Raw genomic sequence first — 18,187 nt, forward strand, 5'->3', positions numbered from 1 at the left:
AATATAGTGGCCTTCACAAAGCAATGGAGGCAAAATTTTTGAGTTCATGAGCTATGAACTTTTGTTCTTTTCTTTGTCTTGAACTTTTCATACTCCACAGCCGCTTTTAATTTTTTTTAATTTTAATTACCATGTGATGGTCATACATATCTTTAAGTTGTATTTTCTGTCGTGATGTATTATCTCAATGTGTCAAACTTTTAATTAGTGTGCATCTTTTGCTTTCAGATGACATAAATGTATTGTCTTTTTTATTACCTCAGCTTCGAGTACTGACAAGAAAAAGGTGCCAGTAAATTACGTTAAAAAAATTTTTGTTTTGTTTTGATCAGAAGTCACAATTAATAGGGATTATAAACAGCCAACAATTAATGAGAATTATATGCGAAATTCCCCAGAATAAATTTGTCTTCTAAAATCGGAGGAAGGCAAAACATATAGGTAGTTTCCATTCGAACAAGTCTTTCAGATTCAGATATTTTATTTCCGTCGTGCATGAAATATTGTAGCGACACAAGTAATAAGAAAAAAATGCTAACAAAAAGATCAATTGAAATAGAAACCCACACAATATTTATAAATATGAACTGAATATGTAATATGTCTAATAAATTTACCTACTAAAGCAAGTTCGATAGGTGCAAACTTTGTGTTATGGAATTGTATCACAGCACCGTTAAGAGAAGTAAAAACAGTATTGCTGTTTTGTATGACACCCTCTTTAAATGAAATTTCAATGTTTAAGTGCAAACATTAAAATTACTAACTTTGAACTTTGTCATTATCTGCAAAATGGTCCACACAAATCTTTACGCTATCGCGTTTGTAATCTTCTCTGATAAAAAAACGTCTATGATGTCCAGAATTACTCTTTACTGCTTGTCTGCCATTCCAGCTTTCCAAGTGAGCAAAACTTCTTAAATATGGAGATTATTTTCTTTCGTTACAGGCGCAAAAAGGCAGGTACTACACGTAAAGAAGACGCCCAGTACCGGTAGCAAAAGCGAACGGAAAACGGTCGCGAAAGGCGACGAGAACTACCTATGTGCATTGGAGCGTATCATGAAATACAATCTTTCGCCTGTAGTCTTATGGAGTGACGTCAGAGTTGCCAAACTTGGCACGCCAGCCTATTTATTCGGCACGCGAGCGAGGCCTCGGAAACGAGATCATTCTCCTTCAGATAAAAAGTTTCAAGACTCTGAATTATCTGATGAAACCCGGTGTTCGTTTATTCATTATCCGTTATTTATTTAAACTCTTTTTCTCCTGTCATGACGTTGGCTACAAAAATATATATTATGACGTAACAAATGAGTGAGCTTCCGAGAAGAGCGCTGCATTCATTTTGCTACATTCTTACATAATATAGTTCGTCTGTGCCACCCTTTTCCTCCATTTCTGCATGATTTATGAAGTTGTGAAGCTGATGTTGGCTAGAGTTACTTGCTAAATTACTGTTATAAATTGATTTCGAAAGAAATATAATCGATTAGGGAAGAGAATACAAGAGAGGCGTGAGAATTGCGTGATTGGGATGACATTTCCGAAAATTTTTCGTGTCTTAAAAACTTTGCAACTGCATTACTCTCCATGTTTTCATATCTACATATGCTTTTGAATCTTGATTCTCAGTTATGAACTTTATTGAATCTCGTAATAGAAGTAGCCTGAAAAATGAAACCAGTAGTTCATGTATTTCTCTGGAAGTTATAAAATATAAACCCAATGTGCCCAATGTGAAATCTCTATCAGCGGTAATGCCGCAGCACAAGTCTCACTGATATAGAATAAGAAAAGTAATCAAATCCATTTGTCGGACTGATATTTTCCCGATAAGTGAATCTGTCTGTACATATTTAAAAGGTTTATTATAGTGTATCTCTGCTTTGAAAGTGGCAAAGCATTGTTTTAAATTTTGGTTGGCACGCGGAACAATTTTGTCTTTAAATTTAGCCGATTTTGGCACGCGAGCCGAAAAAGGTTGCCCACCCCTGACCTAGGGGGATGAAACTAGCCTAGAAAGCCACGCCCACATTAATAAAACAAACAAAGTTATTCGCGTTACGAGTTTCTGCAGCTTCACGCTACATTGCGGTCACTTGATTTGCTCGGGGATTGGTGGAGACGGTGCACAAAATATCTCGCTGTATATTCTTAGCTCAGCAGCCTATGGTATTTCTTTAGGTTGGTTCAGTACTTTAAAGTGGATATGATATCAAATGCCGGTTGTCCATCTTAAGCTCCGTCTCTTTAGTTTAATTAAAGATAGATTAAATTTACCTTTGGCTTCAACTAGGTACAGCCAACGTAGGTACAGGTAACTTGGCGTTCTGTGAAACACTCAGTACTGCAATATGTAACCTCCCTTTCAACGTGACCCGGTAGCACAAGGTGTCACATAGAGAAAACTAACAAATCGAAAACGCATCTCCCAAATCCTTGTCCAAACACAACCAATTGTTGAAAACTTGTAATGAAATTGTAATTCGAAGAATTGATAGCATAACATGAAATGCTCAGCAATACACAAACATCACAATAGACGGAAATGAAAGATGGAAGACGGTTTTCTAAAACAAAATAACATGTCTTAGAACACTTATAAAACTAAATAATACCAAATTCAGCAATGATCCAAATATAAATAACATACCGATAATATTTATGACACCGGGTAAGAAAACTTTGTGAATCCACGAGAATACTTCACAATCTGTTAACAATGACAATATTTAATACACATACATCAGTGAACTTCAAATTATGCAACTTAAAGTACTAGCATTCTTACCCAAAAATCATTGCATAATACATTCTGGAAACATCAGTACACTTTCTTCACAGTAACAAATGTACGGCACAATATCTTAACACCAAGGGCAACAACCCAATAAAATCCAGTAACTAACTTATTTAGATGTCTAAGTCATCTACAAGATAAACACAATAAACAGCAATAATTAAATCACAATAATACCAACACAAAGAAACTTTAAAAACTTGACTTGGCAGCAAAACAGCAGCAAAGTATGGTGCAATATCCATTAATGGCGGCGAACTCGACTTAACAGCGCCCACATGCGGCAACAATATTATTGCCAAACAATAATACTTGGATCTTGTGGATCGTGACGTAACATTCTCCCCTCCAAAATGGATAATTAGATATGAGCCATTTTAAAAAATTCAAATTCAATTACGTCACCTCACAAATCACAATATCCAAGTTCACAATTTAAGCATCACTGTGAATAATAAAACACAATTTGTTTATTGGTCTTTTAAGAAAGCCATTTTTTGTTTTAACTTTAACTTGGCGCACAGTCTCATTTTTATCAGGAAACACTTCAACAACTCGCCCCATGAGCCACTGGCAACGAGGTGCATCTTCAGAAATCATAACTATATCACCAATTTTTAAATTTGGTTTTTGAACAGTCCATTTTTGTCTTCCAATAAGTGTTGGAAGATACTCTTTATTGAATCTTCTCCAAAATTGATCAGCCATGTATTGAACTTGCTTACATTCGAAGCGGTAACAATCCTTCTCAGTGAACACACCTGGCGATTCGTTTCGTGATCCTCTCAATAGCAGCAGATGATTAGGAGTTAGTGGTTCTTCATCATTCACATCAAAAGTCACCGGACAAAGAGGTCTTGAATTTAGGATTGATTCGACTTCAACAAAAAGAACATGTAATTTTTCATCTGTTAGAATTTGATCATTCAGCAATCCTCCAAGTATTTTTCTTATTGACCGGATGAGTCGTTCCCAGCATCCACCTGCTTTACTGTCAGTGGGACAATTCCAGTTCCATTCTATGTTCCTTTGACTCAAGAAATCATTGATATAATGCTGATTCCACTTCTTTATTTCATCACGAAGAACTTTATTTGTGGCTTGAAAATTTCCAGCATTGTCAGAATATATAGCTCTTGGCTTACTACGTCGTCCAATGAATTTTCGTAAAACATTGATAAATGAGTCCGTTGACAAAGAGTAAGCCACTTCAATATGCACTGCACGCGTGCACATACAAGTAAAAATACATCCATATCGTTTCACATTTGATCTGCCTTGTTTGACTAAGAAGGGTCCAAAAAAATCACATCCAACTTCAGAAAAAACAGGTTTGTTCACTGCCAATCTAGCATCTGGCAAATCAGCCATAATTTGCTGTCCAAGAGGTGCATTTCGTTTACGACATGATATGCAGTTCCCCAAAACTTTTCTGACAGCAACCCCGCCTTTGATAATCCAATATTTTTGTCGCAGTGATGTCCAAGTATGTCCCATTCCAGAGTGTCCAACCTCTTTGTGATGTTGGAGTATCACCAAATTGGTGAAATGATGGTCATAAGGCAGTATAATGGGATGTTTGACATCAAATTCCACTGGAGCTTTCTCAATACGTCCTCCAGCACGTAAAATTCCATTCACCAACATTTGCGTTAATTTCCGCAAGATGTTTCTGGATGACAGCCTTTTTCCAGCATCAATACATCCATCAGAAGATTTTGACAATTTATCTATGATTTCACCAAAGGACTGCCTTTGTACATATTTAATTAGAGCAAATTCACTTCTCCTCAGTTCATCAGCATACAGTGGACCTTTGTGTAGGTTTTCCCCACTTTTCTTACTTCTTAAAAATGAAATGAATCGCAAAATCCAAGCAGTCGCCTTTTTCAGCGAATGCAAATCAGAAAACTGCTCCACAAGTCGATTAGTAGCACTTTGATCTGTTAACATGCAAACCGGTTCTTGCAATTGTTTTACAAGCTGAAATTCATTAGGCAGTGGAGGCAACGACACAGGCTGAGGCCATTGCTCAGCATCTTTCCACAAAAATTCAGGCCCACTGAGCCATCTGCTTTTCGTGGCCATCTTCTTTACACCGATACCCCGCGATGCTTCATCAGCTGGATTCTGCTTTGTAGCTACGTAACGCCATTGTGACACTTCTGATCCTCCATCAATCTTGGCTAAGCGGTTTGCCACAAAAACCGGAAAACGCTTATTGCAATTTCTTATACTTTGCAAAACTGCAGTCGAATCTGTCCAGAAAAAAGATTCACATTCATTACCTAGATGAAGTTCACTTCTCAACATCTGGTCTATTTTCACTGATAAAACTGCAGCAGTCAGTTCAAGTCTTGGTATGGAAATTGCTTTCAATGGTGTCACTCTTGCTTTACCAAAAAGAAATGCACAATGTATATCTTGATTTTCATTAACCAGGCGTAAATAAGCCACTGCACCATAAGCAACCGAGGAAGCATCTGCAAAATGATGTATTTGCATCACTACAACTCTTCCAAATCCATTGGGCTTTACACATCGATTGATAGTAATATCTTTTAAAGCACTCAGCTGCTCAAGCCACTTTGTCCATTTTGCAACGTCACAATCAGGAATAGGCTCATCCCATCCAAGACGTTTTCTACATAAATCCTGTTGCATGATTTTTGCAACTATCACCACCACTGCTACAAAGCCTAGTGGATCGTATAACGAACTAACAAGCGATAGAGTAGTTCTTTTGGTCATCACATCAGGTGATGTCATATCTATATTGAAACCAAATGAGTCAAAACTGACTTTCCAATACACACCAAGAACACGATCAGACAGTGTTTCATCAAACTTCAAATTCAATATAGATCTGGCCTTCTCATCCTCAGGAATACTATTCAGTATTTTTTCACTGTTGCTAAGCCACTTCGTTAGTTTGAATCCACCTTTTTTCAATATTTCAGTAAGCTGTTGTTTCATTCGTAGGCCATCATTTTCAGAACACACAGATTTTAACAAATCATCCACATAAAAATCTTGTTCAATGGCTTCGATAACATCAGTGTCAAACTCCCCTCCAAAGTCCTGGGCGACTCTTTTCAGACAAAAGTTAGCAACAGTGGGTGAACTCTTAGAGCCAAACAAATGTACAGTCATTCTATGATCAATAGGCTCTTTTGACATATCTCCACCAGGCCACCACAAGAATCTGAGAGCATCTCTGTCTTTCGGATCAACATGAATCTGATGAAACATCGCCTCTATGTCTGCTACTAGAGCAATCCGCTCCTGGCGGAATCTCATAAGAACACCGGTTAATGAGCTTGCCAAATCTGGGCCACTCAACAAAGACTCATTTAATGAGTAGCCACGATACTGACATGCTCCATCAAATACAACTCTTGGTTTTAGTTTTTGTGGATGTACAACACAAAAATGAGGAATATACCATATCTGATTGCACTTTTTCAAATTGCATTTTGTCACCTTTTCTGCATAGCCTTTCGCTATGTAATCTTGAACTATTTCTACATATTTCAAACGTAGATCATCATCGCGAACCAGTTTTCGCTTAAGGCTTGACAATCGAGACATAGCCAAATCAAGATTATTTGGCAAAGTTCTCGCATGAGGACGCCACAATAGAGGTAATTGATAGTGACCATTTTCAAATTTAATTGCCTCATGCATCAAATTAAGAGCATACCTATCTTCTCGAGACATAGCAGTATCTGACATTTTTTGTGAATCAATGAAATCTGTTTTCCACATTCTCTCAAGTTGCATTTGCAGTAAGTCATTTTGATCATTTTTTATAAAATTGACATTGAAAGATAACAATTCTGACCTTTCAATTTTTGGACCAATCAATGTCCAACCAAATTGAGTTTTCCAAGCTATAGGCTGTCTTGGACGACCTCGTCTCACTTCTTGTACACAAAAAGCTTCTGGTACATTGACACCAATCATTAGTAGTACTTCAGCATTGTCAATGTTAGATAAATTCAACCCTCTTAGATGTGCCATTCTGTTCTTGTCATTCATTGATAACGGAGCATTTGCTTTCACAGGTAATTTGTCAATTGAAAACACTTCAGGCAAATCCATAACTTCCTTGCCATCACAAGATTCAACCCGCAATTGAACTTTTGACCCCCCGTGTATCTTTGACTCACCATTCACAGTTGTTAATGAAATATTAGCTGGCTCCCGATGTAATCCAAGCATGTCAATCAGTTTGTCTGAGCACAATGTTATTGCTGAGCCAACATCTAAAAATGCATATGTCTCCACTTCTCGGTCATTACCGGATACCTTCACAGGCACAATACAAAAATACACGGACCTATTACTTTCTGTGGCCTGACACAAGCTTGATTCTGGCATGGAAGCTGAAGAAATGTTTTCTTTCTCACCATTAGTAGACTGTTCTTGATCAGGTTCATTATTTCCCTGAAATGAATGATGAATAAGTCTGTTATGCTTTGCAGTGCATCCATCCACTCCACATGAAAGCTTAGATCTGCACATACTGGCAACATGTCCATATTTCAGACAAATATAGCAAAGTCGACGTGCCCTCATAAATTTAATTCGTTCCACAATCGGCTTCTTCTTGAACTTTTCACATTTTGACAGATCATGAGGCATCGAACAATACATGCATTTAGTTCTTGTATGCTCACCTGAAGATGACAACTGCATCTTTTTCTCTGATACAGTTTCGGTGACATTGTGTGCCATTGTTCTAATTCGAGAAGTTTTCATTGGTTTCTCAACAACACTCACATAATCATCCATCATTTGACTAAAGGATGAATGGACTGCAGTTTCTTCTTCAGTCACAAACTCAATGAAATCTTGGAAAGATGGTTCTTCATCTCTCGCTATTATCTTCCCCACTCTACGTTTCCAAGCCATTCTCATACTAGGAAATAGGCGATTTGATGCTCTAGCCAAAATTTGTAGATTGTCCATTTCATTCTCTTTGTTTATGCCTTTCAAAGTGAGTTTGCAATCTTCCAATGTGCGAACAAATTCTTTAAGCTTTTCATGGTCATTGAATTTTATCTGTGGTCCATCAACCACCTTTTTCACACATGAATGAACTACCTCATGTGTTCTACCATAATTTTTCTCAAGCAGTTTAATTGCTTTTTGGTATCCTTCCTCTGGATCAAGCTTGGCACATGACTGAATGAGCTTTCGTGCTTCTCCGGTACAATGCTGAAGTAGATATGACAATCTGGCAGCATAACTATCAACATTTTCATCAATTTGAGCAGCAAAATTACGCCTGAACATATGATAATTCATGGAATCACCAGAAAAATATAAAACTTCAGGTTTTGGTCTATTCAAATGCTTGATCAATGTCATAACATCATTTGACAATGATTGAGAAGAATCCGGTGGCCTACCACTGGCCAGTTGACAAGTCTTATTAACACTTGCCTGATCAGGGTTATTTGTAACCACTGACTGATTTGGAATATACATAGCAGGAATTCTATTGTCCTGTTTTCCATCTTCAAATTTGCTTGGAACAGGCCAATCCAACACATGAGGCACTACAGGGCCATTTACCCCAGCACTCGGTTTATCATCTAGTTCAGATTTTGATTCAGTATTCACAGGATAATCTTCAACAGCCATTGCCAGAGTACCGGCATCAATTTCGCCCACAGCACAGCCAAACTTAGACTGTGCATAAACAGGTGTACTCTGCACATGATGTAAGCTTTCACATGTGATTTTGTTGGCTACCTTGCCAACTTCTAGCACTCTTTTATTGGCCTTCTCTGAACCCACATGTCTCACATCCTTCGAAAAACGATTATCCGTGACATCAACATTCATTCGATCTGAACTAGTGGACTGCTCCCAAAACTCTTCTTCGGCATCAGCCGTTTGAACTTTGTGTTCCGAATCCAACATTTCTATTGACTGGTGGATTTGATTTATTCTGTTTTGGAGCTCATGTTTACGTTTAATCTTTTCAAGTTCCAATCGAGCCAATTTAGCTTTTACTTTAGCTTCTGCTCTTCGATAACTTGATCGTGAACTTGCACTTGAAGGATGACTAGACTGTGTTGATTTCTCCAATTGAGAAAACTGATCTGCTGCTGCTTTGAGTACAGCCAGCAGCCATTGCTGCACTCTAATATCAAATTCTGCCTGATTCTGTTCAATACTTTCCATCCAATTTGCATTGTGCTCAAAAATTGCAGATGGATTCTCACTACAGAATTTCATGAGTGCCTGAAATGTTTCAGAAATGTGCTTCGACAATTCCTGAACAGAAACAGCATTTTTGCGATCCATCATAAGGGATTCGACCCTTAAATTCAAGTCTTTCAGTCGACCTTCCAATATTTCAAAAATCAAACGTTGACTGGAGTCTGAACTTGACATCTTCAAAAGTTATGTTGTTGCTTTGTTCATTAAATAGATTGTATCCAGAATTATATTATTCTTCAAGCTTTATCTTATCAAAGCTTTGCAATATCGATAATCCTATATTATCGAAAACTTTATGTAACCTCCCTTTCAACGTGACCCGGTAGCACAAGGTGTCACATAGATAAAACTAACAAATCGAAAACGCATCTCCCAAATCCTTGTCCAAACACAACCAATTGTTGAAAACTTGTAATGAAATTGTAATTCGAAGAATTGATAGCATAACATGAAATGCTCAGCAATACACAAACATCACAATAGACGGAAATGAAAGATGGAAGACGGTTTTCTAAAACAAAATAACATGTCTTAGAACACTTATAAAACTAAATAATACCAAATTCAGCAATGATCCAAATATAAATAACATACCGATAATATTTATGACACCGGGTAAGAAAACTTTGTGAATCCACGAGAATACTTCACAATCTGTTAACAATGACAATATTTAATACACATACATCAGTGAACTTCAAATTATGCAACTTAAAGTACTAGCATTCTTACCCAAAAATCATTGCATAATACATTCTGGAAACATCAGTACACTTTCTTCACAGTAACAAATGTACGGCACAATATCTTAACACCAAGGGCAACAACCCAATAAAATCCAGTAACTAACTTATTTAGATGTCTAAGTCATCTACAAGATAAACACAATAAACAGCAATAATTAAATCACAATAATACCAACACAAAGAAACTTTAAAAACTTGACTTGGCAGCAAAACGTGGTGCAATATCCATTAATGGCGGCGAACTCGACTTAACAGCGCCCACATGTGGCAACAATATTATTGCCAAACAATAATACTTGGATCTTGTGGATCGTGACGTAACACAATATTCTACCCGATTATCGTAACCTAGGGCCTAAGCTATTTTATTTCTTATGTTCTGTGAGTCCGGTACTTGGTTACGATCTCTTTAGTTACATACCCCCCATTTTATAGGAGATACAATTCTACTATTATAACTTACGACTAACATACCAGCACTATAGTATTCACAGATTCACCAAACACTAAAAATCAGAAAGTACCAATTCTTTTTTTCAAAGTCAACTCCTTTTTTCTTTTAGGCTACCTTTTTTTTAAAATTACATAATTTGTATTATAGGCTATTTATTTACATCACTCATCAACATAAGTAATCGATGTTGCGTTCCACAATGCCACAGTGTCAGTGGATCTTGCACCCTGTTTTTGGCCCCATCCAAGCGATTTTGTTTCAGGGAAAAATTTATATGGGCAGACAAAGTTGAAAAAAATGTGACGCGTGAAAAAAATGTCTGCAGGCTGATTCTGATATTAAACACCTGTATTTACGTGACGAATAAAATTTGTGAAGGGCACTTGGAAGAAAATGACATTCAAAAAAGTAACTTCAAGATTTTAATTTTATAATAAAAGAGAGGAATATCCAACAAAGCCTCACAGTCGCGTCTTAAAATTGGTGCAATACCCAAGATGAACGCCAACTTTGAATAGATCTTCTCCAAAAAAGAGGAAAGTAGCTGAAAAAATATGTCATAAAAATTTGCAAGACTTGAAAAAAAGTGCATCAACTTATTCACCCTCCAACTGCCGAACTGGAAATACCAGGATTTAGAAGACAATATTCAATTTTTTTCTCAGTGAGGGGATTACTGGCAGCAGCAATTCCAGTTCTACAACAAGTCAACATTTTGAGGTGTCCTTTTCAAGATCTAATTCAAACAAGGGCCTCCACAGCTTAGATTGCTTGCTTCAAGGTATTACATATTTTTCTAATCATCTGTTTCAAGAATTCACAATGATCACCACTGGTGTTGATATCATCATGTAATTACCTTGAAAATTTTCTCACTCAAAAAGTACATTAATCAGTAACTTCAGCTCATTCGCCTGAGTGTAGTACTGTCTATTTATGCCTCCACTAACAGTATCATCTTGCAAATGACTTAACAACACTGCTATATGGGCACTTCTTTCGAGCAATAATAAGAAAGTCTCTTATCAATATTTTAGATCACCAAATTGTGAAATATTTATTTCTTCTGGAAAAGATGCAAACAGTGTTTCATAGATTTTCCTTGTTTTACTTTTATTACGAGCTCGGGGACTGATAGCCAAGTGAATATACATATGTGGCGTACCAAAATTGATATCACCACTCAGGTTCTTTCTGCCAGCTTCTTGGACACTGAAGTTGCAATAGATGTCGATCACAAAATAATCTTCTTGCGGTTCCAACCACAGCAGAGTAACTAAGTTAACTAACTAGATTAATTATACACCTGTAAGAACTTAATACAACCAAATACTCCAATAAGAAATACAATAAACACATAAAAACACAGTACAAATACCGTAGGATACATACGTAACACAAGATACGGAATTGGTCTATGACGTCACAGTCATGAACTATTTACTTATAATGGGATACTAAAAACCGGGTAAAACATACCTAGATATACATAAGAATAACTAGTATGACACTAAAGATACAACACAAATCCTATCTTATCGACAAACACGTAATATACATGGAAATACGCATAGAAATCACACAGGAAATAAACTGCGAAAATAGACTAGTTACGGAAGTGTTAACTACAAGCTAACTAGTGAACAGAGCTATGCCAAACCTGAGAAATAGTAAACCTGTACTACTAATATCATTTTACAACAAGAATTACATAGATTTACGGCATTAAAACACTATAATAATAACCTAATACACAGAGGAAATATCTACACTGCCGGCAGTCTGACAAACCAGCAGAAAGAGAATGTTACACAGCTGCTCACTAGTGACTCAAGTGGTAAGAATAAATATGGGCGAACAGAATAAAACAGGGTTATAGACGTGGTCGTCTCATTACTCCCCCCTTTTTCAGATGGGAAATTACAAAGAAATTTTCCATTTTCAAAATTGAAAATCCATAAAAATGTGAAGAAATTGTAAAGAACTGTACACTCAAACGAAATGTATATCTAAAATCAAAACAATCAATTGTTAAAAGCACTATCACAGTCAAATCAAATGTAATCATCCAAATATCTAGGCCTTCGCCTAGTACGTTGGCCATTATCAAAGTTCGCATCAACTGTAACTTCTTCTGGTACAGTGTCTGGCCTTGAAGAGAAAGGTAATACATCAAAAATATCATGAGCAATCTGCTCATCATTTTCCATAATAGGTTCCACATCAGGTAAAATGTCACATCCAGTTAAGTCAATGTCATTGTCTTCTTCATCTTCATGAAGGTAAGGTCTTAACTTGTCAACGTGTACAATTCGAGAACGTGTTCCCGAATTCTTCTGAATCCTATACAAGTGATTAGGTAAACAGTCCACAATTCGATAAGGTCCAATCCAAGGAATACTCAGCTTGCGATGCTTAGGTGGATAATAATACCACACCAATTCATCTCTCTGGAAAGTAAGTGGTTTAACACCCAGATCAAAATTCCGCTTTTGTCTGGTTGCAGCAGCATTTAGATGTTGCCTAGCATGAAGAAAAGCTTTTTCAGTTGCACAGGAAAACCATTCGACAAACTCAGTGTAACAAGGATGAGTTGATGACTCTGGTTTGCCAAACATAACATCAACAGGCATCTCGATTTCTCGTCCAAGCATTAACTTGTTCGGTGAATATCCTGTACTATCATGTACGGTGGAGCGATATGCCATACAAAGATATGGGAGATGGTCGTCCCAATCATTTCGATTCTCATTTACAAAAGCTTTCAACATCTGCTGTATGGTCCTGTTGAAACGTTCAACTTGTCCATCTGAACGAGGATGATATGGAGTTGTTCGAGTCTTTTGAATCCCGTACAATTGACACATTTCTGAAAATAATTTTGATTCAAAGTCTCTTCCTTGATCTGAGTGGAGAATTCTTGGTACCCCAAATCTCGAAAAGAATTGAGTAACCAATGCATCAGCAGTGGTGTCAGCTCGCTGATTTGGTAAAGCAAAACATTCCACCCATTTAGAGAAATAGTCCGACAAAACCAAAATGTGTTCATTTCCATTTTCAGTTACAGGCAATGGTCCAAGAAAATCAATGGCAATCCTTTCCATAGGAGCTCCAGATATAAGTTGTTTGAGATCTCCTTGCCTTCTTCCGTAAAGCATCTTTGTTGAAGCACAAGACTTGCAAAATTTGCACCATCTGAGAATGTCCCTTTTGAAACCAGGCCAATAAAATCTGCGCCTTATACTCTTGAAAGTTCGATTGGCACCAAGATGACCTGCAGTGCGCAAAGAATGGAGCTTATGGAACAAATCCTGCCTCAAATTTGATGGAACAATCAATTGGATATGCGATTCCTCCGATTTACAATCAGGAATCCAACAACGATAGAGAAGTCCATTATCTACAAAAATCAAATCCCATTGTGACATCAAACGTTTGGTCACTGTTGATTCAGGCATGTATTCTTGAATATCAGGTTTCTGAGCAGTAAGTTGTTTCCATTTCAAAACAACAGAAATATCTGGATCTTCACTTTGCCAATATTTAATTTGCTCATCCGTGTAGGTATTTAGCCAATTACAATCGGAACCGTCTGACAATGATTGACCGGGCTGTTTTGATATTGCACTTACAATAACATTACTCACAGCCACATCACCATTGGTACCACAATCAGAACAATCTTCTCGCTTGCATTTGCGAACTTGGCGTGACAATCCATCAGCATTGCCATGTTTTACGCCAGGTCTGTGTTCAATTTTAAAGTCATAAGCGCCAAGTGTTAATATCCATCTTGCTAACATTCCTTGAGGTTCACGAAAATTGATCAACCATTTCAGAGCAGCATGATCTGTGCGAATTCTGAACGGTCTCCCGAGAAGAAAATGACTGAAGTGACGAACAGCCCACACCACAGCTAATAGTTCCCGGTGTGTAGCACAGTATCTACGTTGAGACTTGGACATAGTCTTACTGGCATAAGAAAGTACACGTTCATTGTCGTCCTGAACTTGAGATAACACTGCACCAATCCCAAAACCACTGGCATCAGTATCCAATACAAATTCGCCGATTGTCCTCGGAAAGCTAAGAATTGGGGCAGATGTCAGACAATGCTTCAAAGTTTCAAAAGCCTTTTGACATTCAGTACTCCATACAAAAGAAATATTCTTCCTGGTCAATCGAATAAGAGGTCCAGCAATTGTTGAATAATCTTGAACAAATTTCCGGTAGTAGTTCGCTGTGCCTAGAAAACTACGAATATCGCTGACAGAATTAGGCGTTTTCCATTCTTTGATAGCCGCAACATTTCCAGGGTCGCAACAGACACCGTCAGATGAAATAAGATAACCAAGATAAGAGGTGCTTCGACGGAAAAGTTTACATTTCGAGGGCTTCAAGCGTAAACCGGCACGGCGAAGTCTTATAAAAACTTCCCGAAGATTTGAGAGTGCCATTGAGAAATCACTACCATGAGCCAAAACATCATCAAGAAAATTGAAACACCCGTTCCACAGGAGATCACCAAGGATATTGTCCATCATCCGTTCGAATGTTGCGGGAGCATTCGCCAAACCGAAAGGCATCACTACAAAGTGAAAATGACCACGGCCTGGGATGCTGAATGCTGTCTTTTCACGGTCTGCAGGATCAACCTCCACTTGCCAATATCCGCTAGCGAGATCAAGAGTTGAGAACCATTGTGCTCCGTTTAAGGACTCAATGATATCCTCAATACGCGGCAAGGGATATGCGTCCTTGTATGTGACGTCATTAAGCAATCTAAAATCCACGCAAAATCTGGTAGAACCATCCTTTTTGGGAACTAGGACAATGGGAGAAGAATATGGGGAATCGCTGGGTTCTATGACACCCTGAGCCAGCATATTATCAACAGCTTCTTCGGCTATCTTCCTACGCGCCCATCCCATTCGACGAGGAGCCTGCCGAATCGGCTGTGGTGTGGTTGTGATGATCCTATGCTTTGCTGCTGAAGTACGGCCAAGTTCACGATCTGGTCCTACAAATACATCATGAAATTCACAAACCAAATTGACCAACTGTTCACGTTGACTCGGGGTTAGATCCTCAACGGAATTGACTATGTCATGTAGATGTTCTGGTAATTCAGAAGGTATAACCAGATTATCGGATTCGTCAACTTGAATTTGTGCTACAAGTTGAGGATGTGCAATACCAATCAAAGATCCAGCCCTGATCTTAAGTTGTCTGCCTTTTTGGTTCACCGCTAGAACAGGAACAGTGGACTTTCCTGGATCCACTACAGAAGAAATCAGCTGAACGCCATCAGCAAGGAAAGAAGAATTCAACGGTTCGACAAGAGCAGCAACGTCAGACAAATTGCTTTTCGGCCAAGGACGACTAAGTTGTGCAGGGATAACAACCTTAGAATACGGCGGTATAGTAATATCTCCTCGAACAGTTACACGACAACACGGTACAGACTTTTCAGTAAACAGTTTGATTTCATGACCCTCTATCATCATGTGTCCAGATGATAAGTAAAGAACGCAATCATGTTCTCGGAAATAGTCCATGCCCAAAATACCATTAGACATACCTAGGTTGGCAACAACAACAGTGCGTCGCGATGCAAAAGAATCAATAGACAAATCAACTTCCAATGTACCCAGTGGTGATAAATCATGTCCTCCCACTGCAACAAGAGATTCTTCGAGCGGTGCTAAATGTGCTTCTTTCCCACCTATAGCCTCAAAGATGGAAATGTCGATCAGAGTAGTCATAGCACCACTATCTACAAGAAAATTGAACGGTTGATTGTTTACAAGTACCTTCGCATGCCAACTATTGTCATATTGCAAGGAACAAATATTCAGGTCTATATTCTGGTTCGTTGGTCCGTCATCAAGTAATAATTCAGCGGACACTGAGGACCTCAAGCCCGCTGAGTGTCGTTTAAATTTGCGGTCGAAGAGGAAGCAGCTGTTGCAGGATCAGCGGGGTTCTGAAGATGTGGACAATCCCGTTTAAGATGACCAGTCTGCTTACAATTAAAACAAGCCTTGCAATCCCTGCCCCAGTGACCATGTTTACCACAACGAGGACACGGGTTGCGTGGTACACCATCAAAATTGCGATTGTTGTTAGCGCGTGGCTTAACATATCCTATGATCTCATCCAGTTTTGCTACAAGTCGCTCAAAACTGCTCTCGAGAAACTGAAAAAGGTCGGTTTGCTGATTAGCTGCATCACCAGTGTTACTCTGTTTCACTGCGGCAATGCGAGGTTTAGGCATGTCTCTTCTCTCAGAGTGGTTAGTATCAACAGAGTAATACAGCGTTGCAAGAGACAGTGCACTTTCAAAAGTATCAGGCTGTTGCATGGTAACATGTTTGATCATGCTTTCATCGGTTAAACCGGCGAGAAACTGCGATTTCAAAATATCATCTTGACCAGCAATATCCAGATTTGGGTAGGCAAGAATAACAAGCTCTTTCAATTTGTTACCATAATCCCGTGGCGCTTCATTTGGCTTAATCCTACGACCATGAAATGTAGTACGATATGAGCTCGCATTTCCGGCAGGTTTGAAATAATGATTAAAATGAGCCACAATATCACGATAGCTAGTACGTTTCATATCTGGTAAATCTTTCAACACATTTAGAGCTTGACCTGTCATGCAAGTAGCCAATTCTAATCCTGCAGTGTCGTCATCCCACTGATTATAACTGGTAACCAATTCAAAATGGCATAAATAACTAGGCCACGCAATGACAGTGGATCCATCGAAATACATTGGCTTTTTGGCATTTCTTGCCATCAACGTAGCATTAGCTGTGCTATTGAGAACACTACGACTAACATTGGCATTTGAGACACTACTAGCGCTCACTGGAGGAGCTGATTGTGTAGCCACTGTAATCATTTTCGGCCTAGTACTAAGTTGCCTTCTGACATTTGTGCCCTCATTACCATTATCATTCAAAAAAGGAATTGTAGGTGCAAGGTTACTCACATGACCATTCTCCAAAAATTTCACCTCTAATGTCTGTGAGAACGCGTTCCGCTTCCCTTCTGGCTGTCCATCTTCTGATCCAAAATCAGAAATTTCACCATGCTTGAGAACAGGCGCTGCTTTTGGAACAACCGTTGCGGGTGTTGAAGTGATCAAGCTAACATCTGGGACATGTGACATGGGCTGCGTTTCTTCAGAATCAGCAACTTTTCCTGTTTTAACCACGCCAGAAATATCTTGCAGCATGTTGTAAACATGTTCAAAAGATGAGCCAATTTTCGCATTCTGGAGTTCAACTGATTCTAGTTGACTTCCAATCTGTTGCACACGACTGTCTATCAGTTGCAAACGGCTGTCAGTCTCCTCTTGCTTTTCCTCTGACTCCCTCAATTTCGCCTTCAATACCTGTATTTGCAGATGCAAAAGTTCATTCTCCTCTTTGGCTTGCTTTGGTGCCGGTACAAACTTTCTTCTCTTAACCATTTTTCCAAAATATCAGGCAACCGCAATTGAAAAAAAATTCGGCAACCTCAAATGTCCAATATTTTCCAAATATTATCTGTCACAGACTAGCCTACCTAATCGGCTTAGTCTTAATAGTCCCTGTGTCAAATAATATATCCTGGCGTGTGCTCGCCAAAAATTCGTATATGTGGCGTGCCAAAAATTCGTATATGTGGCGTACCAAAATTGATATCACCACTCAGGTTCTTTCTGCCAGCTTCTTGGACACTGAAGTTGCAATAGATGTCGATCACAAAATAATCTTCTTGCGGTTCCAACCACAGCAGAGTAACTAAGTTAACTAACTAGATTAATTATACACCTGTAAGAACTTAATGCAACCAAATACTCCAATAAGAAATACAATAAACACATAAAACACAGTACAAATACCGTAGGATACATACGTAACACAAGATACGGAATTGGTCTATGACGTCACA

At 38.4% G+C, this 18,187-nt stretch overlaps 1 protein-coding gene across 2 annotated transcripts; it reads right to left on the minus strand.

The window, feature by feature from the left end:
* Positions 1-2,310: 2,310 nt before the first annotated feature.
* On the minus strand, positions 2,311-9,913 carry LOC120332657 (uncharacterized). 2 transcript variants are annotated; one of them, XR_013480393.1, is made up of 3 exons: positions 2,795-9,528; positions 2,657-2,716; positions 2,311-2,573 (listed from the first exon to the last, which is right to left on the minus strand). XR_013480393.1 is itself a non-coding variant. In XM_078120157.1 (3 exons), the coding sequence occupies exon 3, from the start codon at positions 9,212-9,214 to the stop codon at positions 3,239-3,241; it is 5,976 nt and encodes a 1,991-aa protein (XP_077976283.1). In that variant the 5' UTR covers positions 9,215-9,551; positions 9,635-9,694; positions 9,773-9,913; the 3' UTR covers positions 2,700-3,238. The 2 variants fall into 2 exon arrangements, 1 of the variants encoding a protein (XP_077976283.1); XM_078120157.1 differs by lacking the exon at positions 2,311-2,573 and adding exons at positions 9,635-9,694; positions 9,773-9,913 and having other exon boundaries at positions 2,700-9,551.
* Between the last annotated feature and the right edge of the window lie 8,274 nt (positions 9,914-18,187).

The sequence above is a fragment of the Styela clava genome, chromosome 14, assembly GCF_964204865.1.
Source record: "Styela clava chromosome 14, kaStyClav1.hap1.2, whole genome shotgun sequence".
Taxonomy (NCBI): Eukaryota; Metazoa; Chordata; class Ascidiacea; order Stolidobranchia; family Styelidae; genus Styela; species Styela clava.